The sequence below is a fragment of the Pinus tabuliformis genome, chromosome 5_1, assembly GCF_031772625.1.
Source record: "Pinus tabuliformis cultivar Carrire ecotype Pingquan chromosome 5_1, CPIR1, whole genome shotgun sequence".
Taxonomy (NCBI): Eukaryota; Viridiplantae; Streptophyta; class Pinopsida; order Pinales; family Pinaceae; genus Pinus; species Pinus tabuliformis.
The window spans coordinates 984,147,097-984,171,895 of record NC_142305.1 but is presented as its reverse complement, the minus strand read 5'-3'; the positions used below and the strand labels follow the sequence as shown (position 1 = coordinate 984,171,895).

At 40.5% G+C, this 24,799-nt stretch overlaps 1 protein-coding gene across 3 annotated transcripts in view; it reads right to left on the bottom strand.

Moving 5' to 3' along the window:
• Positions 1-24,799, bottom strand: part of LOC149168030 (protein N-terminal asparagine amidohydrolase family protein) — a 463,798-nt gene that overhangs the window by 246,836 nt on the left and 192,163 nt on the right. Inside the window, exon 8 of one of the 3 annotated variants that reach the window (XM_089433302.1) lies at positions 13,559-13,731. The exons of the other annotated variants lie outside the window; for them this stretch is intronic. Coding sequence (XP_089289428.1) covers positions 13,653-13,731 — 79 coding nt within the window. The 3' untranslated portion in view covers positions 13,559-13,652. Of the gene's footprint in view, positions 1-13,558; positions 13,732-24,799 lie in introns of those variants that run through there. 3 annotated transcript variants of the gene reach the window in all.

Genomic DNA, 24,799 nt, shown 5'->3' with positions numbered 1-24,799 from the left:
GATCGGTCCCTTCTTCCCTTTCTGTGATAACAGGCGGCGGAAAGCTTCTTCAGACGAGAGCGGAGGAGTGGGAGAGGGCTCCTCACCCCCGAGATCACCCATGGCGGCAGCTGAGTCGCAGCAGAACTCAACCCATACCCCACAAGATAGCACCCCTGCAAATCCAAAAATCAGAGGGCCAAAACGCTGCGCTGAAGACCAGGGCTCCGTGAAGGTTCAGAGCGTCGCGCTCAGCCAAGAGAGGGGGCCAACTCTGCGCGTCGCGCCACCCCAAATCGACGCAAGATCCAAACGAAGCGCCGCGCAGCTCAACACGGAACAAAAGAAAGCCTATCAGCAGAATGAGGGCAACAGAGCCCTCCGAGGCACCCAGAGGGCTGACACTGCCGCCGCAAGCTCAGAGCGTCCAACCTAAAACTCTTCGACCTCTCGTTTGTGCATAATTGTTATCACACAAAGAGTTACACACAACACAGATCTACTCAAAGGTATGTTACTCAATTGCTCAAGATGATTAATGTGCTTTAGACACTTAGAAGTCTTCCAAGTTTTGTTAACAAGACAATTCCAATATCAATTATAAGATTATTAATACTATAAATTAGCACTTCTTGAGTTATGTCAACAAGATTTCACCATGCCAATTAGGACAATTAGATAATTAACAAGATTTCTCAAGAGATTGATGACTTCATGCTTAGTGTTCCTTAAACCAACCAGCTATTTAGATTATGACAAGGAGTTACCACAATGCCAATGACACACCAATCCAATTGCTAACATGAAAGAAAAAATTGCCAATATGCTCTAGTCAAATGACAAGTTAACCATCAACCTTTGAGACCAAGTTTAAGTGCTTTAGAGAGTGAGTTTATTAATTGCAAAATTGAAACTTTAGAGATCAAGGAGCTCACAAGAAAACACAATGTTAGATGCTAGCAATCTTGTTCACAACAGCACATTAAACAATGTAAGCAATTCCTTTCCACAATGAGCAATTTATTATCGATTGCACATAACCAAATGAAGGCTTTATGTTACTTATGTCCCAATCACATCCAATGAGCAACAAGTAAACTTTATGACAGCAGTAAGTACACTATGAGAGCAATGAGCTAATCAATGCCAAATGTGTCAAAACCATCCCAAAGAGTTATCTCTTTTACTTGACCAAATAAAAGCACTTTAGATGAGGATGCAAACCATGAAGAGATGCTTATGTCACTGTTATATTTCAGACTTTAGTATGCAGTCCCAAAAAACATGACAGTCATCAATTTTTCATGAAAGCAAGCCCAAAAATAGATGCCCAACTTATGCAATAAATTGTTAATTTTCTTAGATGACTTGTTAGGTGATTTTGTGCCAATTAGATGAGTTCTTTACCACTGTTATCCAATTATTAACTAGCTGTAAGAAAATAGTGAAGAGATAAAGGGTTTTGAGGTCAAACCGCTTAGGCCTTGAGGCCATGCAAATGACTAGAAACTTGCCCACGATTCCTCCAATGAAACATCTAGCTGCAACCACCAACATTAGATAAGAAAATCACTTGAAAACCGCTGCAACCACAATGAATTAGCTCAATATCCCAATGCAAATGACTAAATAGGGCAACAAGGGCAGAGATGGAAGGATCAAAGCCTTAGGAGGCCATAGATGAGAGGGAAGAGGCCTCAAAGGCCTTCGATAGGGCAAGGGAAGGCCCAACGAGGGTTACCGCAAGGGAAGACAAGGCCAACAGACCTGCGACTAAGGGTTGGAGGCTAGCTGAGACGGAGAGAAGGGGGAGCGGAGGGAGAATGAGGGAGGATAAGGCAGGCCAAGGGGGCTAGGAGGGTCGTTAAGGCCTGCGGCCAGACCAAAAGGGCCTAAAGAGGCCCATGGCAAGCCCGAAACGGGTTTTCATCCAACTTGAAGAGACTTAAGGCCTTTTTTGGCTCACGGCAAGGGTAAACCAAGGAGGTCGTGGCCCTTTTAGGGCTGTGGCTAGGCCAAACAAGACAGTGGCTAGAGTTTAGGGCTTGACGTTGGACCTTTAGGCCCTAAAAATTTTGCAAACCCTCACACATTTTTATTCCACTTCATATTTCAAATTTGTCCAATTTCTCTGCAAAATTCTTCAATGTTGGCCCAGCAAATACAATAGAGACTAGATTTTATCCTCAAGGGCCTAGATCTAGCTCAAAACCCCAGCAAATCTTCTTGAATAGCTTGAATCTCACCTACACAAATGAAAATGAAAATACCTAAAACCCCAATATATACAAAATTTAAAAAATAAATCCCAAACCCGAGTTCAACAAAACAAGAGTTAGAAAAATATTTTACAAGAAAGTATTTTACAAAAATATATTTACAAGATATATACAAATATACAATGCTTGTGAAAATAAAATATTTTTGAGAAATATTTTTTTTAAACGATGAATACTGACAATAGATCAAATGTGTTTTGAAAGTTATGGTATTTCCCATAGCCTTAGTGAAGTAAGAAAACGAAAACCATACAAAAATACCCAGAGCCCAAACAAGGTCGGCTCTCCTCCAAAGTCTGTGAACTTGGAGCCCAAGGGTCGGTGTACCTGCAAACTCTATATATTTCTTCAAGCAAACTTGTTAAACATATGGTGAATAAGATCACTTAAGATAGACCCAAAATCTACCAATAGAATGTTCTTATCACTGACAAATGAATACACAAGTTTATAAAAATTTAAGCACGATATAGGAAAGCACATAAGCAACACGTACCACAGATCATCGGACAAAGAACACCATGAACTGAACCCCAAAGTCTTTTTATTATGATATTTCAAACGTTCCCAGTGGATGAAATGGAACACCAGCGTTACAAAATTACATAGACCAGAGTCAGGATTTTCATCATGACTTGAGGAGCAAAATGGCATGTAATTTATAGATAAATCCTCCAAGTGGAAACTAACGGCTAGTTGGCTTGATCCCTATTAAAATAACCTCGACCGTTGATAAATATTTGATCATCTTTTAATCTTTGTCGCCGAAAATACTTATTTTTAAGAAATTTTCGAATTTCTCATAAAAACCTTTTTTTATTAATCCAAAAATTAATTTTTTTGATTAATTTCTTCAAAAAATTCACGTTGAGTTTACCACCAAGGTCCAAGCGTTGAATTTTTCTTAAAATATCCATTTTTCCATGGTGGCGGACCTTCAAAAATTGACTTCTTTTTGACCCACGAATTTTTTGGCCATTTTCCACTTGGAGAAATTAATTTTTCTAGAATTAATTTTTTGACTCTAAATTAATTAATCTTCTAGCTCATAATTTTATTTTATTTTTGCCAAAAAAAATAATTAATTGACATTAGAGGGAATTCATTATTTTTTCCAATCTCAAATATTTTAACCATGGTGTCTACGTATGAGAAGTCATTCACTAAAATATTTTTACATCAGATAATTACAAATTCAACCCTCAAAGGGGAAATACCTCTTTACATATAAACCCTCAAATAATTACCCAATTTTGTGAAACAATATGATCTAGTAGACCAAGTGATTTGCAATAAAATAATTTAACCAAATAGCTTAAATTATTCTCAAACCACTTTTACAAAGACTCGATATAACACTAGGACTCACCTAAGACCTTGTCAAAGAATTCCACCCTAGCTTTGGGTTTTAAGCTGGAAGAAAAACTCTGCCGATTATCCATGTTTACAAACACACATAATGCGGTGAGGTTAAAAATCCTCCTAGGATGAAATTCATCGCCAAAATCAAAGGCTTACCTAGGTGTTGTTATATAATTAAACGATCATACTAACATCATTTACATTAAAAACTTGTAGAATTTGGGTTTACAATGATACAACAATTTGCTAGCAAATGATTCTGAACTTTGAAAAAATTTGTACCACTGCTTCCTTTCAGTTGTGACAAAATGGGTGCAACAGGGCCCAAGGCTCCTGGCAGGTGAAGCATAGCTTCCTCCGCCGGAGGTCCCTCCTAGTCTCCTCATCGAACCCCCCACGTGTGAGTGTCTCACACTGTGGTGGAGGTCTAGTGTCTCTACCCCTCTACTAGAAAACGGGTCCGGTAGGTACCAGCGCTCTGGTCCTGGGAAGCCCATCCTGCAAATCCTGGGCTCTGCCCACTGCATCCTGCAAAGTGGTGGGCTTGTTGGCTCTCACCAAGCCTCTCAGTGGCTCTGCTAACCCCTCCACAAACAAGAAAAGTTTCTTGGCCTCCGATAAATCTGACACCATCACCAATATCCTCAAAAACTCAAAGATATATGTCTCGGCACTACTGGTCTGCTTGAGCTGCGTTAGCTCTCCGAAGTGCTCCTCAGGGTCTCTCCTCTCAAAACGCTCCAACACCCTCTGTGTGAACTCCTCATAGGTAGTAATACCTGCATGCCCCAAAGTAGCCAGTCCATGGAACCACCAATTATGAGCCTCTCCCTCCAAGTGCAAAGTGGCAATCTTGATTGCCTCCATCTCTGTCATCTAATTAAGCTGGAAATAGACATCCAGCTTCTCAACCCACGCCCTGGCTGAGCTCTTAGAAGAGCCATCAAAAGTTGGAAAGAATAACCTCCCCACCATGTGTTGTAGATCAGTGCCATGTGTATAAGCTCCCCCACTCAGCTCCTTCCTCGTGTTGTTATTCTTGAGTTGGTAGAAGTATTTGAAGGTGATGGCCTCTCTAAAATCAGCCCCATACAACTAGTACTCCAAAAAGTAGTATGCCATGGGCATATCTTCCTGCCCTTACTGCCCTCCAATGCCAAATGCTAGAAACGTAGGGATAGTCGATCTAGATGGTGCGTTGTAGTTGTGAGGCGTATTGTGTGGGTCTCTGACCTGATGACTCGACTGCCCCTGATGGTTTGAGGTACCTAAACCCTCTCCCAGCTGGTTGTCTCCCTGGATGCCCTTACCCTTGTTATTATTGCTATTTTGTTGTCTCAACTCATCAATACCCTTGGCCAAATCCTTGATAGCCTTCAAGAGGCTTTGGGCAAACTCCTCATCTCTCTTATCTTTGTCATTAAGATTATCCCCCATGTTTGGTTTCTCAACCTCCTGCTCAAGGGTTTCTGGGTCCGGAGTAATCTGTAGCTCTCTTTCCCTGCTTTTGTACCTTTGTCTCCTATAAGTGATATTATGTTTGTCCTTTGGTGTCATAGAATGAAGGGTTCCCACAAGCTGAGCCAAGATTATAGTTTTGATACCACTATAATATTCCTAAGAGAAAATTAATAGTGATAATCAAACAAAAACATCACATGCAACACAATTTCACACATGCAGTTAGACAACCAGAAATTCGCGAAAAAGTGTGCCAAGCTGAGCCATTTTATTATAAATCAAGGAGAGTACAATATAAGCATAGAGTAGATACACTTGGGCTTGCAAAAGCAAGCTAGACAAGTCCCAAGTGAGAAAACAGTGTGCCCAATGTTGATTTCTAGTAGCATCGGATCTGCTCTAAGTCGCAAAATTTGCAGGGAGGCTTAGACACATGCATTCTCCAATACTCAGTGTTGTCGCACAGATTGTCACGACAACGCTCAGACCGGGGGCTGTCACCCTGATCCCCGATCTCTCCGTTTAAGCCTGTCTCCCGCGACTAAGGGGGGTAGACCCTATGGAACAATGGATGACCAATTGTGGACCAGTTGGGTTGGGAGACATGAGAGAAAACAAACACTTAGTTGATTTTATTAAGTTAATAGACCAGTGCCTTATAGAGTTAATGGCTGAATGATTATCTATCGAATGCTGCGGAAAGATGAACTCATTAACAATCATTTACCATCAGATAACTCAAGCAATGCAAGATATTCGATAAACGCACAATGCTTTAATAGTGATCCAGCGATTAAAACTCAATAACGATATTCCAGCAATTAAAATTTCGAAAGATAAATGCTTTAAACAACCACGTAACTCCAAATGTTAACCAGAGATCACATTCATATAGCTAACTCGTAAATAAACATTTAAGTGCATTTAGCTATAGAAAAATACCACAAAAAGACACCAAAATGATTTTCAATTTTTAGCTAAGCTTTTTCAAAATATTTTTTAATTTATATATATATATATATATATATTTTTTATTTTTTATTTTTTATTATATATATAATTTTTTTTTTTAAATGTTATTTGTTGAAGTCAAAATTCAAACCAAACAAAACTAATTAAATCTAAACTAACACCTAATCTATAAAACAATATAAAGTCTAAAACTTAAATCTAAAAAAGAAACCTTTTATGGCATTTTTTAATTTTTATATTTTTTATATTTTTAAATGAAAACAAAAATTTAAAAAAAAAATAATGAAACCTAAATTAAAAAAAAAAAAAAAGAAGCTAAACAAAAATATAACTAAACCTAAACTAAATAAAAACTAAAGATTAAACCTTTTTATATTTTTTATGAGATTTTTTATTTATGTTAAAATCAAAATGAAACTAAACTTAAAAAAAAATTCTAATGGTCATAACTAAAAGCCTAACTAAGAAAAAACAAATATTAAACTAAACTAACTCAAATGAAAATCAAATTTTTTTTTTTCAAATCTTTATATATTAACACATACAAAAAAAAAAGGCTAACCTGAAACTAAATTAATCAAAAGCCAGACATAAATAAAATCTAACTTAACTAAAATCAAAATCTGAACCAAATCGAAATTTCTAAATGAATCTTGAATATCATATTAATTTAACAAAAATTAAAACATGTATATCTAACACTAAATGAAAATAAAAAATAAAAAAAATGAACTAGCCGTAAAAAAGGGAATACGCTAAACTAATTATACGCATACTTAACAAAGAAAAGAAAATCAGAAGTGTATTACTGTTATTTGCAGGTACGCTGGTGAGAATCACGCAAGAGCTGTGACGGCGGGGATTGCAACGTTTTGTTTGCAAATGGAGCTGAACAATGGAATGCGGCGTGAAGAATGAAATCGCGTGGATGCTGGACGCTGCAGAGTTATAACGATGGACATTTACAGGTTTGGCAATGAGCAAGTGCGGATGAGGCAGCGTGAGGATGTGCAGCAGTAAGGGAAACGCAAGGTGGGAAGAACAGCGTGGAAGGGTGAACAAGTTTGATGTGTTTTGCAGGTGGATTGGCGGCAGAAAACTGTAGGCAGCGACAAGATTGCAAGTTAGCGTGGGGTCGGCTGCGTGAAGATGGAATGGATTGCAGCGGATGAGAGTGTCGGCCTTTTTTTTTGTGTTTGCAGGTTTCTTTGTATTTGCAGGTGGAGATGAGGGAAGTGATGGCAAATTTAGAGTAAGGGATCGCTGAAGGCAGGGAAGGGAGCAAAGCTGCGGATGGCAGCAGTGTATAGGCAGTTAGCCAAGCGGCAAGGGCTTTGCCCAAGTCACAAAAATTTTCGAGAAATTTCTTCCTGCAATACAATTGAAACCCTCCAGATCTGAAAACAACTGAAATTTGAAACTCTTGGACAGCAAAAACAGAGACCCTGCAAAAACTAATTTTCCCACAAGATTTTATCTCAGACCTGCAACCTGCAAATGGAAAACAAAAACCCAAAAAATATATGCAAGGATTAAAAATGAAACCCTACAAACCAGCTACGAATTTATAGATCTAAAGCTCTTTAGCAGCCAGATTTGTCAATAATCTATGGAGATATTATCATAATTCCAGATTTACTATGAAATACTTCAGAAATCTCTCATGCAAATCAGAAAACAAACTTAAATGATAAACCCAGGATCGAAACTCGTTGGGCTCTGCAAGAGAATGCTTGCGGGAGTTGGCTGGTTCAGCCGAGAACTTCCCCAAACGCCCACTAATCTTCTTCAATAAGGGTTTCCTGCACAACTCACTTCAACCATCAATAAAGAGAGAAAAACAGTACTAGATCTCAAATGCAATGGAGATACCTGCCATTACTTCAGAAATTCTAATACCATTCAAACCCTAGCAAGTGAACAAGATACCTGTGTTCAACAATACTCTACAATAAGCTGTTACTAATGGCTGAAAATCAAAATATGCAGAAAATAAAATATCTCACAGCACTTCAAGAGAGTAACACCAGCAAGATTTCAACCCCAAAGTCTTTCTTTATTAGCACCAGAAAAAAGTTTACAAGAAAGCTTCTTCAGCACAAGACTCACAGATCCAATCTGATCTCAAATGACCCCTAGCACCCTATTTAAAGGAAAAATTCCCAATGGCTAGTTCGAGTGAACCACATCAAAATGATCTCGACCGTCGATGAGGATCAAGATATCTCTTAATCTCATCCGTCGAATCTTTTAATGCATTAAAAATTGAAATTCTGCATTTATTTACTCAAAAATATTATTATTTTATTATTTTAAAGTTTTTTCTTTATTTTATTATTTTATTATTATTATTATTATTAATTTTTATTATTATTATTATTATTTTTTATTTTTTTTATATATATATTCCTTTTTTATTGTTTTTTATCTTTTCAATTTTTTTTTTAATTTTTAATTTTTAATTTATTTTTAAATGGATCCTCGAACTTAGCCTTTGGAAAAATCACCTAGGACTTAGGACTTATGAGGGGATTAAAACATTTTCTAACCCTCAAGACACTTTACATCATGACTTTTACAATTTTACATCTCAAGGGGGAAAACCCATTTGATATAGACCCTCATAAACCATCCAGTCCTGCGACACAACTATAATCTAGCAGATTAACACACTAGGATTCTCCTAAGATTCTAATGACAAAATCCATTCCGGCTTTGGGGTTAGGCTGAAGGAAAACTCTGCCGATCATGGATCGGTGAGACAAAAAACCTTCCGAAACGTAGATTATCACTAGAAAATTAGGCCCACCTAGGCAATTTACACACATGACTCAACTCTGCTAAGATTATTTACAATTCACACATGCAGACTGGGTTTACAACATAAATTGATCAAGTTGACGATGACTGTCAAATGGCACGGACATGTCGATGAAGTGCTATCCCTTTTGCGAAAAAAGAGGGTGTACTGCTATGGGAAGTTGACACGTAGTGGTCAACACTCAGAAATCATTTTTGAAAATTCCATCCGGAGACAGTTTTATTAAATTAATTAATTATTATTAATGGGTGCCTAAGTCTAAACTTAGGAAATTGAAATAATTAAAGGGTGTTCATCTAACTGTGGGTGGACTTCTAGAAGAAGACGGAAATCGAGTCGAAATGATCTGAGCCATTGATTAGAATCTAATCTGGGTCATTGGTTCTCAACTGGAGGATTATAAGAAGGACATCAATGGGCACTTGGAGAACACATAGAGTGAAAATCAGAAGATCGATTTTCTAAGGCAGAGCAGCTGCCGGAAAGAATTTCGAAGTGATCTTTTGCAATGAGGGGCAAGGGTAGTTTCGGTTGGAGATTTCTCCTTATCCAGGAATACTTAGCAGAGAAGGCAAAAAGAGATCTCAGAGAGGCAGCGCAGTGGCTAAGCTGGCCAGCGTACGCTGACGCAGATGCAGCATAGAAGCCTTGAGGAGGTCCGACAATTTGCTAGAGGAATCGATATTAGAAGCCAAAAGTCAAGGTGTGAGACTAGGTGGTGAAAATCGAAGTTCTTGGGAGGCAAATTGATTAGTATAGGGAGTGGCGTTGTCCCTAGACGTTGTGACGCTAGCCTAACGCAGTGATTGCGCTAAGGCAACAAGGGGTAAGTCATTCAGTGGCTGGATCAGCCAGGATGTCATGTCCCCTCTCAAACACATTTGTAACAGGGTGTTGCTACACAATTTTGCACGATTTTGGCTAAGGAAGAGAACCTATCATTTTCGACTTAGGGACTTAGGAGGCAATTCGACTTTATTTGGTTGCTAGTGGAATGTAGGGGCCACCCACATGGGAGTTCGAATTGGCCCATTCGAATAACTTGGAGGGAAAGTCGAATAGGTGGATGGAGGGGCCCACATGAGGCTAGGGAGGCCTAAGGAGTTATAAGGAGGGAGCAGCTCTCATTTTGGATTCATTCTTATACCTTGCAATCAAAATAAATTGACTATTCGCTCTGATGTTTAGCTGAGTCAACCGGTTGTTTAGCCACGAATCTCTCAAGCGGGAGATTCAACCTCTACTTCGGGGGACCATCCGTGCCCGTCCTAGAGAGGATGTTCCATAAGTATATCAGGAGTTCCGGGAGTGTGTTACAGCACTACCATTCAGCCACAACAGGGAGTGCATATTTCTGGCTAGCTGGAGAATACGCAGGGCGATTTTGTAGGTATCAGTGATCAAGCATTTGCCGAGTGAATTAGAGGATTGGGAGAGCAGCAAAGGGTCAGCCTTTCTTGCAAGTTTGGAGCCAGTATCCCAGCAGTGGGATTTACAGTTACCTGGGCCTGCGCAGACAGCCATCACTAGGCTCACATGGGAGTTGGAGGAAGGAATTATAGAGTTGGAGCTGGCCGAGAGAAGTAGGAGATCACCTGGAGGGCCATTTGAGGAGGATTGTTGGAGTTGGGAGAGCAGAGATTGAGAGGATTAGTTACAGTAACAAAATTTGAAATTAGAAGAGGGTCAAGCTATGAAAGGTCAATTTTTGAAGGTTGGAACCAAGGGAAACCCTTTTTGGGTTTTTCTAGGTTTTGGGCAAGGATCACACTCCTAATTTTATAGAATTTTCTGGGTAGATCTAAGGGGTCTGTTCTCACACAGAATGTCTAGGCACCATGACAACGGCTCAAATCGGGGGTTGTCACCCTAATCCCCAATCTCTCTGTTTAAGTTGCCTCCCTACAGTAGGCTAAGGGGGGTAGACCCTATGGAAAAATGGAATGAAGAAGAACTAGTTGGGAACCAACCAGTTTGGGAGACACAGTGAAGCGATCAAGTACTTGATTAAGATTTAGCAAGACTTATAGGATTTGATTAGATATTAAACGATTGATACCAGTGCCTTATGGAGTCAACGATCTTGCTAGGGAAATTAAGATCAAGTAATCAATTAGCAACTGTTGTTTAGATGAATGACTATCTTATATGAAATGCAAATCCTACAGCTAATGTGAGATGCAAGAATCTTGGTTAATTTTAGTGAAATGCCATTGCCTATTTAAATGTGAATCCTTCAATCCTTTCTGTGTTGAACCTAATTTCGTAGTAATTGGCAGAGAAAAGATAAGGAGAATCACACTAGGGTGTGATTAACGATACCTCTCCTGAAAATCTAGCATACCTGGTGCCTCCGGCGCTGCAGAGAGCTCTGGCTCTGACGACTGCAAGGTCACCATTTTAAGTATTATTAAAAGTAGGCTTCTCAAGCAAAGATGAAAGGATACCTATCTCTCTATCGACCAAGCTTATGCTTGGAAGTAAATTTTATTTATGCAAAACTAACTTATATGCAAATGCACCAGAGGATGAGATGAAGTTAGACTCGAAGATTAGAAACACTTGTGTCACAAAAACCCTCAATTACTAAAATGAAATGTTCACTTTACTGGATGAAGACTTAAAACATAAACTCCTGAAGATATTACAATTAAACCACAAGCTTATTTCAAATCTTTCTGATAAAATTATAGCTCAAAGAAAACAAAAACTTCTTTGCAATTTAATATCAACGTCAATAGATGCTCAAAAATAATACTCATCTTAGGAAACAAAGACATGCAATCTATTACAATTCCACGACTAAATACTTTAACAATCACTTGAAAATATTCGCAAAATATCTAACATGGAACACACATCAAATAATTCAAGCAATGACGATCAATTTCAATAGATGCAAAATATTCTAGCAGTTAAATTTCTAGAGAACCAAATACTTTCAAAAATCATTAAATTTAAATGCTAATCAATTCACAATCCTAGAATTAAAATGATTTATGCTTAGTGACCCAAATCTGCGAAAATTTACCACTTTTCTTGTAGTCAATCTTTAGATAATAAAAATTTAAGTATGTTTAACTATGGAGAAGTTAAATTGTTTAATACCACAAAGTTTTCTTTAGATTTTACCCTTATCACACAAAAGAACACCAAGAAGGAACTATAGATTGACAATTTAATTAGTCCTTAGGAAAAATTTTCAATGTGCTAAGTTTTATGAAGCAAGACTTAATACAGTAAATGATCAATTAAGACTTTTTAAAGTGACCAAAATAAATCAAAAGGATTTAATAAATTTTTAAATTTTTTTAATGGGCCAGAGGCCACATAAAAAAATTAAAATCTTTTAATGCGAAAAATTACTTTTGATTTAAATTTTTTTTTTTTTTAGAAAGTTTCAAAGTCACAATAAAAATGGAAATGAAGCCCTTTTATTCTTTAGTTTTATTTTTAGTTTTAGCGTTTTGGAATTTTTTTAATGTTTTTTGAATCAAAATTAAAATCATAAATTACAAAAGAAAAGGGGTGGAATGAAATCAAATTAAAATATCAAAATAAAAACCAAATCGAACTATTTTTATTTTATTTTGAAATTTTAATGAAATCTAGCTAAAGTTCATTTAAATGAAATCGAAAATTAAAAGAAAAGAAAGAACTAAATCTAATCTACCCTATCTAAACCTACTAACACACAAGCAAAAGCCAAAAATGAAATCACGATTTTTTATGAGTGCAGGTCGACGGCGGGGAGCAAGGTTCGTTGAGCAGGTTAGAGGACTGCGACACAAACGAAAGGATGCAGGAAAGAAGCTTGCAAGTCGAGGGAAATGGATGGAGTTGTAGCTGTGAGCTAGGTTAGTAGCGATGAAGAGGTTGTGGATGGCAGCATCGAGGGAGGATGAGGAGGCTCAATGAAGAGCTAGCAACGAAGCTAAGGCAACGATAGAGGGAGAGCTACGGGAGAGAGAGAGCCACGAATGCAGGTAGAGGACAACAAATCTATAGCTCTACGTACAGGAAGGCGGAGGGTGTTGCGGATTGATGGAGGGCGAGATCTGTTGCAGGTCAAGGCAAGGGATCAGAGCAGCGGAAAATAGGAGGGTTTAGCTACATATTTGCAGGTTAGAAACTCGAAAATACTTGCTGGTGATTGGGGCAGTGAAAGGCAGTAAAAAAAATCAAAATCTTTATAGCAAAAATGCAAAACAAAAACCCCAGGCAGTAGACAAAATGGAAAGTGGTGGCCCAATAAAACCTAGAAATTTTTGATTAAGTTGATATATCTTTGTTTAAAAATTAAATTATATCCAGATTTAAAAAATAAAAAAATAATAATTATAAAAAAAAAACCTTGGACTACAAAAATCTTGACAAACCCCCCACAAAAATAATTTTGAGGCCAGATCTTACCCTCCAGGGCCTAGATTTGGCTTCAAATCAAACTTCACCTTCAGATCTGTAACATGTACCTGAAAACAAAAACACCCAGAACCCAAATATACAAAAAAAAAGAAAACCCCAGAAACCCAAGTTAGAAAATCCAAAAACTTTACAGATCTATGCACAAGAATGGCAAATCTATCAGATCTAGCAAGTGTGAGTCCAACTCCGCTCCCAGATCTGATAATCTAAGGCTCTCAACAGCCAGATTCATCAATTTCACACATAAAAAGTTTAAATTTTTAAATTTTAAAAGAGGTGCTTAACTCAAAATCCATCATGCATCACCAATAAAAATCTTATGATAAGCCCGGGATCGAACTAAGCTGGGCTCTTCAGAAAACACGGATTGGGAGTCGGTTGGTCCAACCAGAAACTTCCTTAACGCCCAAGGATCTAAAAATCAAGACTTTCCTGCAAAACTCAATTCAACCATCAAAATAGAGTGAGAAAATAATAATAAAATTCAGATAAATAAAGATAACTGCTATTACATAAAAAAATTAAATTATTACTTAAACCCCAGTGACTGAGCAAGATACTTGTACTCAAATCACTCTTCAGAAACTATTATCAATGGCTAAAAAAATTATCCATGGAAAACGACACATCTTACAGTATTTCCATGAAGAGTAACACCTACAAAAATTAACACCAAAGTATTTCTTTATTATTCAGAAAAAAGATTACAAGAGAGCTTTTCACTTAGCACACGACTCAAAGATTAGATGGATCAACTGACAAATGGCCTCCTATTTAAAAATAAATCTTCCAACGACTAGTTCGAGTGATCCTTGTCAATGCAATCTCAACCGTTGATGAGGTTTAAAATTTCTTTTAATCTCATTCGTCGAAATACTAAATTCTTGAGAAAATTCGAATTTTTCAATTAAATGTATTTTAATTAACTCAAAAATAAAAATTTTGAGTTAATTTCCTCAAAAATTTGACTTTGACTTAACCCGAGAGACCAAAGGCTTAAAATTTAGCAAAATAATTAATTTACCTTAATCCCAGAACCTTTTAAAATTTGAATTTTAAGGACCGACGAATTTTGCCTTTGGAGAATTTAAATTTACCTAGAACCTAAAATTATTTAAATTTATGGCTTAGGATTTTAATTAATTTTTTGCCAGAAATTTTAATTAATTAACCTATGAAGGGATAAATTATTTTTTCAACCCTCAAGACACTTTACATCATAATTTTCATATATTTTAGATCATAAGGGGGAAAACCCATATGTAATAGACCCTCACAGACTAGCCATTTCTGCAACACAAATATAATCCAGCAGGCCAAGCAAATTTGTAATAAAATAACCTAACCAAATAGTTAGGATTATTCCCAAATCACTTTTATGTAGACTCGATCTATAACACTAGGACTCGCCTAAACTCCCAGTGACAAGATACAATCCTGCTTTGGGGTGAGACTGAAGGAAAACTCTGTCGACCATTCGAGAATGGACCGGTGAGACAAAAAACCTCCGAGAATGTAAATCGTCACCAGAAAAGAAGGTTTACCTAGGCAATTACATACATGACACGGATCTGTTGAGATTATTTACATCATATACATGCAGAATGGGTTTACATTATAACATTATGATCGGTTGATAATGATCGTTGGGCAGCACGGACACATCAATCAGGTGCTATCCCTTTTGCGAAAAAAGGGGGTTTATTGCTATGGGTCATTGACACGTAGTGGTCAACAAGGTCAAACGCGGGTCTTAACTTAGCCAGCAACTAGAGCTAAGGGGAAGTTGGGCCAAAATTCCGAGGTCAACATTTGGCCAATTCCTTCGTGGGTTTTTCTGGGTTTAAGCCATGGAGCAACGAGCTGAAATCTCATAATTTTTTGAGCACGGGAAGCAGTGATTTCAGCCCTTTGAAATCAACAGACAGAGCATTTTCTGGCATACCACAGTTCAGTTTGGTGTAGCAGTTGTAGCAGCCTTCAGTTCAGCACTTTCTCACCTGGGTTTTGTCATGCTTGTCCATTGAGACAATTCTAGGTGCACCATTCTATTTTATTATTGTATTTGCTCCTGAAGAAGTAATAAAATGGCTCAGAAGTTCTCTATTTCCAGTGTTTCCTTGGGTGCTTAATGTCTATTTCATTTTTTTTATTTCTGGATTGTTTGCATGCTTTGTATATCACTTACATTCCTATTTGGGATCATTACAGTGGAATCAAAGCCATAATGTTGGCTCAGTGTGTGGGAAAGTTTAGAATCAAACAACATGGCGGTCACCTGGAATGATGTGGTGAGGATACAACAAATGATGATTGATATGGAGAAGAAGTTGATTCAATCCTCAGTTGGGAATCCGGACATGATTGCAATTGATGTGGAGTTATTGGGGGAAAACTGGAGGGCAACCAATCATTAGGTCATGGCATTCAAGCATCCCTCTCTTTTTGGGAAATCCTGTGAACTAAGGGGTATGCACAAACAAATGGAGATTCAGTGGGATTTTGCAGGGATGATGAGAAGTATTAAGAAAAAATATGAAAGAGTAGTTGAAGGGGCCATGGTTGGAAAAGAGATAGTTGAGTATACACCCATTGATGAGGTGTTCGAGGTTGTGACTGAGTTCTTAGGTGATAACAACGCACCACAGGTTAGTGAGGTGCCGGAAGACACCTCCATTGTTGTTGAGGAGCCGATAGGTACAGAGGCCTCCATATCTATGACGGAGTTGCCAGATGACAGTCGTCTACAGCTGATTGGTGAGCATATTGCGCATATTGTGTTGTCTATGGAGGAGCAGTTGAAGGCTCATGTTGAGCCCGTGATGGAGGAGGATGTGCAACCATCCCTTGTGCTAGCCATTGATGAGGGGCAGCATAGAGGTCATGAGTTGGGTTTTCAGCACAGTTCACTTCAGAGGCCCACTTTTGGGGTCTATAGTGTTATCAATCCACCCTTATGCATTGGATTGAGGGAGGCCGAGTTGTCTAAACGTACCCGATAGGGTGGACAGGTTAGCAGGACTAAGCTGAGCATGATACAACATCAGTTTGGAGGGCTTGTTCCTTCCACAAAGGATTACACATTCGACCTCTCCTTTGGGATTGGATGGTAAGAGGTACTGAGCTAGTACTCGATGGAGCAGGTTAGGCAGTTGGATACATCCATGGCCACATGTCATTACCATGAGGGACTCGAGGGCCAGACTATTTTTGGGATCCAAGTGGGATTTTCCATCACATCATAGAGCTAGTAGGTAATGATAGTAGCTACGGGATGGATTTGACGCTTGAGTGCACCCACATTTTCAGATCTCCATCAGAACCCCAGTCAACACTAAAGACAGGATGGTTTGACAAGCGAGTAGACAGATTTCATAAGTTGTTTTGGCATATTGACGGTGTGTGGAGTCACATGATGACTAGCTTACTCTGGCAGGAGCTGGTAAGAGGAGGTGGCATCGACAGGCTATCAGACAGGGCATTGTATGGAGAGAGTGCTCTCTTACTAGCATATGGGATGCAAGGACTATTGAGGATAGGCGCAGTAGTGTCATTTCCATTAGCATGTGGGGAGTCGGGCCGCTCAGGTCTTTCAGAGCAGATGGGGGGTTGTAGCCCACATCATGGAGGGCGTACTAGCAAAAGGTGGATATTTTGGCCCATGCAGGATATTGTATGTTACAGAGTGGTATGATAGTGGGCAGTGTTACACAGGACTACATAGAGTTATGTCATAGCGTCCAATGTTATGTAGAGGGATGTAGTCTGATGCATATAGACCCAACGTTAGGCCATAGCATCCAGTGGTGTGCGGGGCTATGGAGCGAGGAGCAGGGGCCTGCAGAGGAGCATGGAGATGCAGGGTGGTGTTTCATAGTATGTTGGACTGCGTTGTGGAGTGGGAGTGCCTCACATTGCATTGAGTACATGTGGGGAGTGAGGGGTACAGTGACACATGTGAGACCTAGGCCAGTACAAGATGGCACAGCCGTAGCCGAGGGTATCCAACGGTGTACAGGGGTAGGCCGTTGTGTACAGTGGCATGTCCCGGAGCACTGGGATGATCGGTGGTATGCAGGGGTGTATAGTGTTGCACAACGAGGTCTTGGAATGTTGCCTCCAAGGAGACACTCGGACAGAAACACCGGGCATACCTTTGGGCATAGTTCACCTAGGATCAACGGGGACATAGACGAGTGATACTTGATGGTATCAGCGAGGACTCACACGCCTGACCCTCTTCTACATCCCTCACGTGCGCAGTCAATTTTGCTGTCGACTTTCTGCACTCTGGGCATGTGCAGCGAGGAATGAGGAGCTCAACTGAGGTATTTGGTGTTGATTTGGGGTAGCATCGGATGTGCTCTAGCCATGAAAATTGGTGGAGAGGTTAAAGCACATGAGATATCCAAGACCCATAAATGGTTTGGACAAATTGTACCCGATTTTGGAGATATTAAGATAATTAATATTTTTAAACTTGGGAAAAATAAAATATTAAAGAGTATTAATATAAAACTAGGTTAGAAGTTTCCAAAAGTCATGGATCAAGCCAAATCTAATCTTAGTCGTTGATTAGAGATTTAATCTCAGTCGTTGAAGGACAAACAGGAAAAGTATAAAAGGAGGCTTGAGGGCCAGTTGGAGAACACCAGTGTGATCAGTCATTCATTTTGCTAGCGTGGGGTTGCTATGCAAAAGTGAATTAGTGATCAGCAACGAGGGGCAATGAGTACTAGGCAGAGAGGTAGAGATAGTGCCAAGTGACCAGCGCAGAAGCAGAGAGCGAGAGCAGCAGCTAGAGTAGGCCACGTAGAGCCCAGCAGAGACAACGTAGAGCCCAGAGGGATTGCACCATCCACGCAGAAGGCAAAGGGTCCCAGAGGCTGTGAAGTGCCTCAGAGGGTTGACGCAGAGGGTCCTGGGGCTGATGCAGTGCAGTAGGAGGCTGACGAAGAGGACAGAAGAGCCAGCGCTGAGCTTCAAAGTCGTCGGAGATGGTTTCGTGGGACAGGTTTTCTGAATAACTGTTTCTGAATAGAGAGGTATTGTGGCCGTGCATTTTTTCTCAGTCAGGTGAGCCAGTTAGGCACCCAGATGTACTCAAGGAAATACTACATAATAATAAAACCTCAGAATAGTTGCACCAGTTTTCCCGCATTGGGTTTTTCGGGGACATTTGTCCAAAAATAACGGTGTCACTTATGTGTTTGTTTTCTTTTAGTTGATGATCTGTAGATGTTGAAATTGTATTGTGTTTATTTCGTCATTTATATGTTTTAAATAACTTGTTCAAAATTTACAAGTAGAAGAAATAAACCAGTAGAATACAGATTAATTTTCTAACGGATAGACTTAGAAAATTCAACATGGTATCAGAGCGTGGTTGCAGATCACAAGAAAGCTGAAGGCATCAGCTAAGCAGAGCATTTGCAGCAGATTCAGCTGTCCCAAGTGACAGAGTTGATCCTTGCAGAAAGCGACAAAGGAAGGGTTGACGCAGAGGGACTGCGTCATCAGTCCGAGCCTAAGAGAGGCCAGCACAGAGGCTGAGTAGGGCAGAACCAGGCTCACGCAGAGCCACGCGGAGGCCATAAGGGATGACACGGTTGGCTGAGGGAGCGGTTTTTCTGGTGTTGGGATTGCGCAAAGCTCAAAGGCTTAATCCTTCAGTTGCTGGAACGAAGGAAGCTGGGGCAGTTTGCGGGAGCGAAGCTGGTGGGGTACTGTGGTCAGAACAGTACCTAACAGGGCAAAACCAAGGTAGAGGGAGTTGCTGCTGAGGCGGATTTCTAGCCAAGGAATTTGGATCAGTCCTGCAGTTGCATAGACGATTGGAGGGGCAACTTGACGGTTGGCAGAAGGATTTCCAGGAAGGAAATCGGGACTCAAAGGGAGTCCAGAAGAGAACTTCCAAATGAGAAGTAGAGAGACTCAGCAGGAGTCGAACCAAGAACTTCCAGGCAAGAAGTAGAGAGACTCAGAGGAGTCGACAAAGAAGAGCAGAGAGATGGTCGTGAATGGGCTGAGGGATCAGGATAGGCTGGACAGAGCATCCAACTTTGTGGTCTGAAGGCCAAGATCCTGTCCATTCTAGACAGACATCGCATCAATGGCTTCGCCTTGAGAGTAACGGCTATCCCAGTTGACCCAGTAGCTGATGAAAGGTATGAGAAGGCAATGGCCAAGGCAAAATGCATCGTCCTTGATGGGATCAAGGATCATGTGGTCCAACATATTGCCAAGAAGCAGACAGCAAAGGAAATGTGGGATACCTTGAAGAGGTTGTACTAGCATACTTTCGTGCAAAGGAAGATGCTACTTGAGAATCAACTACGGTCATAGCAAATGCAGAAGGGAGAGTCGATAGATCTCTTCCTCGGTCGGTTGAATGAGATTCAGGACCAATTGACTTCCATAGGGGCCACACCAGATCAGGAGTTGATGGTAAGAACCGCACTAAACGCAGTCTCGGAGGATTAGGAGACATTTTTCGAGAGCATACTGGGCAGGGCGAATCTCCCAGATTGGGAACAAATGTGGGCGGCTCTTCGTCAAGAAGAGATCAAACGGTTGACCAAGACGGGAAGTAGCGGCAAAGCAGTCTAGATCAAGAAGGAAGAGGAAGATGATGCAGCTTTGGCATCTGCAGGAAGCTAGGAGAAGAGGAAGAAGAAGGACCTCTCCAAGGTCAAGAGCTTCCACTGTGGGGAACTAGGTCACTATGCGAACCAGTGTCCGATGAAGAAGAACAAGGGAGAGGCTTCTGACTCTAAGGCAGCACCAGCGAAGGCGGAGAAAGAATTCGAGGATGACGATTATGCCATGAGTGCTCATGTGCCACTAGAGAAGAAGTGGGGAGACATCGAGCTGTAGTCAGGAGGACTAAAGGCGATGAGGGGCAGGATCCTTTTGGTAGCCAACCTCTTGGATTATACCTTGCTACAAGAGCCCCAAAGAGAGAGTAGTAGGACTAATGGATGTGGGTAGATATGGATGTGGATGAAGCGGCAGACAGTGCTACAGTGCAGGAATCCTCGAGCAGCGCGAGGCTAGCAGGCTTCAACAGTGCGAGAGGCACGGGAGTTGAGCTAGCAGTTGTGGGGTCTACAACTTAGTCTTTTGAGATGGTAAGACTGACCCTCAACTCAGTTTCAGAGGAATGGCAAGTATTTGTCCAGAGCATCATGGGCAGGGAGAACTTGCCAGACTGGGAAGGAATGTGGTTAGCTCTGAAGCAAGAGGAGCTGAGGAGAGACTTGGTCAAGTGTAAACTTGACGGAAGCAGCAACAGTGGGCGAAGCCCAAGGAGGAGGAAGAGAATGTAGCCCTCGCATCTAAGGGGCAGCAGGCGTAGCGGAGGCATAAGAAGGACGTCTCGAAGATTAAATGCTCCAGGTGTGGTGAATTCATTCACTATGCAACACAGTGTCCTCTCAGAAAGAAGGACAAAGATGAGAAGCATGATCCGAAGGCTGCACCCGTGAAGATCGAGGAGGAGTTTGCCATGACAACCCAGATACCTCCAGGAGGGAGGTGGGGTGATCTAGAGTTGTAATTCAAAAGGACTATAGATGGGCAAGATCCTTGAAGAGACCACCTCTCGGATCAATTCCTTGCTACGGGAGACCAGATAAGAAGTAGCAGGATGGACCAGTGTCAGTTAGTGCAGAGGAGTGTCGGAGTGACAGTTGCAGCGGCTAGGAGGGCCAGAGACTAAGCAGCGCAGAACTAGAGTTGGCAGCAGTGCAGCTGGCACAGAGCAGAGTCAGTAGCAGCGCAGAGACCAGCAACACTCAGAACTCCAGCAACAAAATGCATCACGCTGAACACTTGTTCAGTAATTTGGGATGATTTCCGTTGCTAATGCAGAAGTAGCAGCAGTTGGAGAAGGTTACAGTGCAGATGCAATGTTGGTAGTGCCAGCAGCAGCACAGATGCAGAATTTGAGAGGGAGTTGGAATACAGATGCAATGTTGGCAATGGTAGGGCCAACAGCAGTACAAATGCAGCATTTGCGCAGTAGTTGGTGGGCAGCGATGTCAAACATCAACAGCGCAGAGGGAAGATGTTTCAGAGTCAGAGTGATGATTCAGCAGGTTGCATTACTAGAGCACATTCCTCAATAAGAGGGAGTGTTGATTTCTGGTAGCATCGAATGTGCTCTAAGTCTCAAAATTTGCAGGGAGGCCTCGACACATGCATTCTCCAGAACCCAGAAATCGTTTTCGGAAATTCCAGCCGAAGACAGTTGTATTAAAATAATTAATTATTTTTAATGGGTGCCTAAGTCTAAACTTACGAAATTAAAATAATTAAAGGGTATTAATCTAACTATGGGTGAAACTTCTAGAAGAAGACAGAGATCGAGTCCAAATGAATTGAGCCATTGATTAGAATCTGATATGGGTCATTGGTTCTTAACTGCAGGATTATAAGGACATCAATGGGCACTTGGAGAAAACATTGAGTGAACATCAGAAGATCGATTTTCTAAAGCAGCACAACTGCCGAAAGAATTTCGAAATGATATTTTGCAATGAGGGGAAGGGATAGTTCTAGCTAGAGATTTCTCCAATTCATCGAATACTCAGCAGAGAAGACAGAAAGGGATCAGGGAGAGACAGCACAGGGGCTAAGTTGGCCAGCGTAGGCTGACGTAGAGGCAGCGCAGAAGCCTTGAGGAGGCCCGAAAATTTGTTGGAGGAATCGATTTCAGAAGCCAAAAACCGAGGTGTGAGACTAAGAGGTGAAAATCGAAGTTCCTAGGAGGCAAATCAATTAGCAGAGGGACTGACGTTGTCCTTAGACACTATGACGCTAGGCTAACACAATGACTACGCAGAGGCAACAAGGGGAAAGTCATCCAGTGGCTGGATCAACCAGGATCTCCAATGATAGTGTGAGGAAATCTCACTTATCTCTCTTTTAGTGATATTCTTTGTATTGGATAGTCAGGAAGGCATCCAGAGATTGTATTCAGAAATTACTACTGCATAATAATAACACCCTCAGCTACTGCACCAGTTTTCCCGCATTGACTTTTTCCAGGGACATTTGTCCAAAAATAACTGTGTAGATGTGTTGTGTATTTCCTTCTTGTTCAATTTCTTATTTCCGCATTTTATTTAAATATTGAAGGTTGCAGTGTATTAGTTTCGGTGTTTACTGTAGGAAACATGAAAAAATTTGTTCAGTAATTAACAGATAGAAGGAACTTAATCAATTGCTGCAGTAGAAATTTGGGGCTTCCAAATTTTCACACCTGGATGTTAGAAAGTGTTGAAGAAAAGTGTAACTAGGTTTGGTATTTGTAAATGTAATTTTGATCTTTGTACTTGTCAAGAAAAAGAAATATTATTTTTGTAAATTATTCAAATGAGTTTCTTGCTCATTCCATAGGTCTAGGAAAGTCAAAGAATCAAAGTCATGTTAAAGAGCTCTTCTTGAGCATGAATATGGGTCAACCTAGTGTCAAGTAGTCCTCCAAGACAAGAATCATCCTCCAAAGAAGAAAACTGCCAACAAAGCGAGGTAAAAGACAGTCATGTCGACCTAAAAGAATAAGATTCACTCATGTCGGCTCAAAGAAATAGACACAACTCTTCATGGATACACGTCGGCTTAATACGAAGGACTAACCACTATATATACCCAGTTAGGGTCAGCATAAAAGTACTGAAATAATTCGAATTCTATCTGTGATTTTTAGATGGTTTAGCAAGTGAAGGATCTCAGATATTGCGGATGGAGTACAGGGTACAGAATCTCGGACAAATCTCTGAAATCTCGGTCAAGTGAAGTGTTACAAGAATCTCGGATGGAGACATTATGACAGTATCTCGGTTGGAGGAAGGATCTATGGTTCTAGGATGAATGATATAGGAGTACACTCTCGGCATAAGTATTACAGTGATGTATGCACAACATGACAATGACAAGGATGATCTCAGTGAAAAGAACACAGTCATATACTCGGTGAAGTTCTCAATGCAGTCCTGGTAACAAAGATGATCACAGTCTCAACGTAGAGAAAGGATCTCAACATACAGGTATCATCACAGTCATGAAAGATTATAATGAAGACCTCAGTGCAGTAGTGATCTCAATGAAGGAGTAGTCATGATGCAACAATGATCTCGGTGAAGGAGCAGTCATGATGATGATCTCAACAGTGACAAAGAAGAGGATTGGTGTCTTGGTCTTGGAGTGGCATAGCATGTCAAGGGTCATGGTCTTGGTGTTCATCAATTGGAATCTCTATAAGAAGAATTATGTATAGATTTTCCTCTCTAAGAGGGAGAGGTTTTGGCCTTGGCAGAATGTCAACATCTTGTGTTCATGTCTCTTTGTTTTTGGTAGCTATTTGATGAAATAAGAAACACACACTCTAATAATGTCAAAGAGGAGATTGTGCTAATAAGAAAATTAAAATGCCTCACAAATAGTTATCAGCCTAAGAAGAATCACATTAATCCTACTTGCCCTAGATTCTTCAACAAAAAGTGCCTCCTCCTCAATGTTATGCACTAGACCTAGAAATTTGCACTATTGTTAGGAAGAAACTGAGGTTTGGCCCATTACCCACCATTTTGTGGGTGATATCCCTAGGAGAAAAAAATTCTCGAATATGGTCCTCAGTCAGCGACCAACAACCCCTTACAGCTACCAACTAGCTCATTGTGTTATTTCTCCACCACCTGAGCCAACCATGTGGTCCCTCACCTGTCTGTCATGATCGTATGTTTGAGAGTGAGCCTCCCAAACCTAAAGGTATGCCCTGTCATTTGCTAATTGAGTATTGTAGTTTACTTATCATGGAAACTTTTGGGCATGGGTTAATGGGGGGATTTGGCGGAAAGAGGGGTAGGTTTGTGCTCCTGTCCCCTATACCTCTTTTGGATGTTAACCTTGCACCCTAGTCTCGTGAGATCTCTTTGACTGACCTTTGGGTTTTAGGGATGGTACTACATGGGAAACCGTGATTTTGGTTGCGTGGTCTCATTCCCTCGTCCACATATATCACTCCCCTTCCGCTCATTATAACCACATTCATCATTCCTCCCACTTGGGTTCACAAAGGGTTAGCCTTCCCCTCCCGTTTGCCCACACCCTGGTTCGAGCCTCGAATGATGCTTGGAGGTTGATCCAGCTAAAAGGAAAAGAAAAAGCATAATTGGCTACATTCAACAGGAAAATGTACACAAAATGCAAAAGATGGTCGGGACAAACACATTTAGCACGTGGGCAAAATCCAATGCATAAGCTCTACCCCATTCCCATGGGCATCACCTCGGTTCTTATAGGCACTAGATGAGCCTCCTCTATCATTCAGGAACCCATGATTGTCACAAACCCTGGTGGGCTATGAACTGCCCCACCTCAAAGGGGGTATCGACTGTTATACTTTACACATCATGCTCTCATTCTTTGAGCCTTGCGCATTTAACCAAAGAAAAATCATAAAAAGCAAAATACATATGAAGAAGGGTGGAGAAAT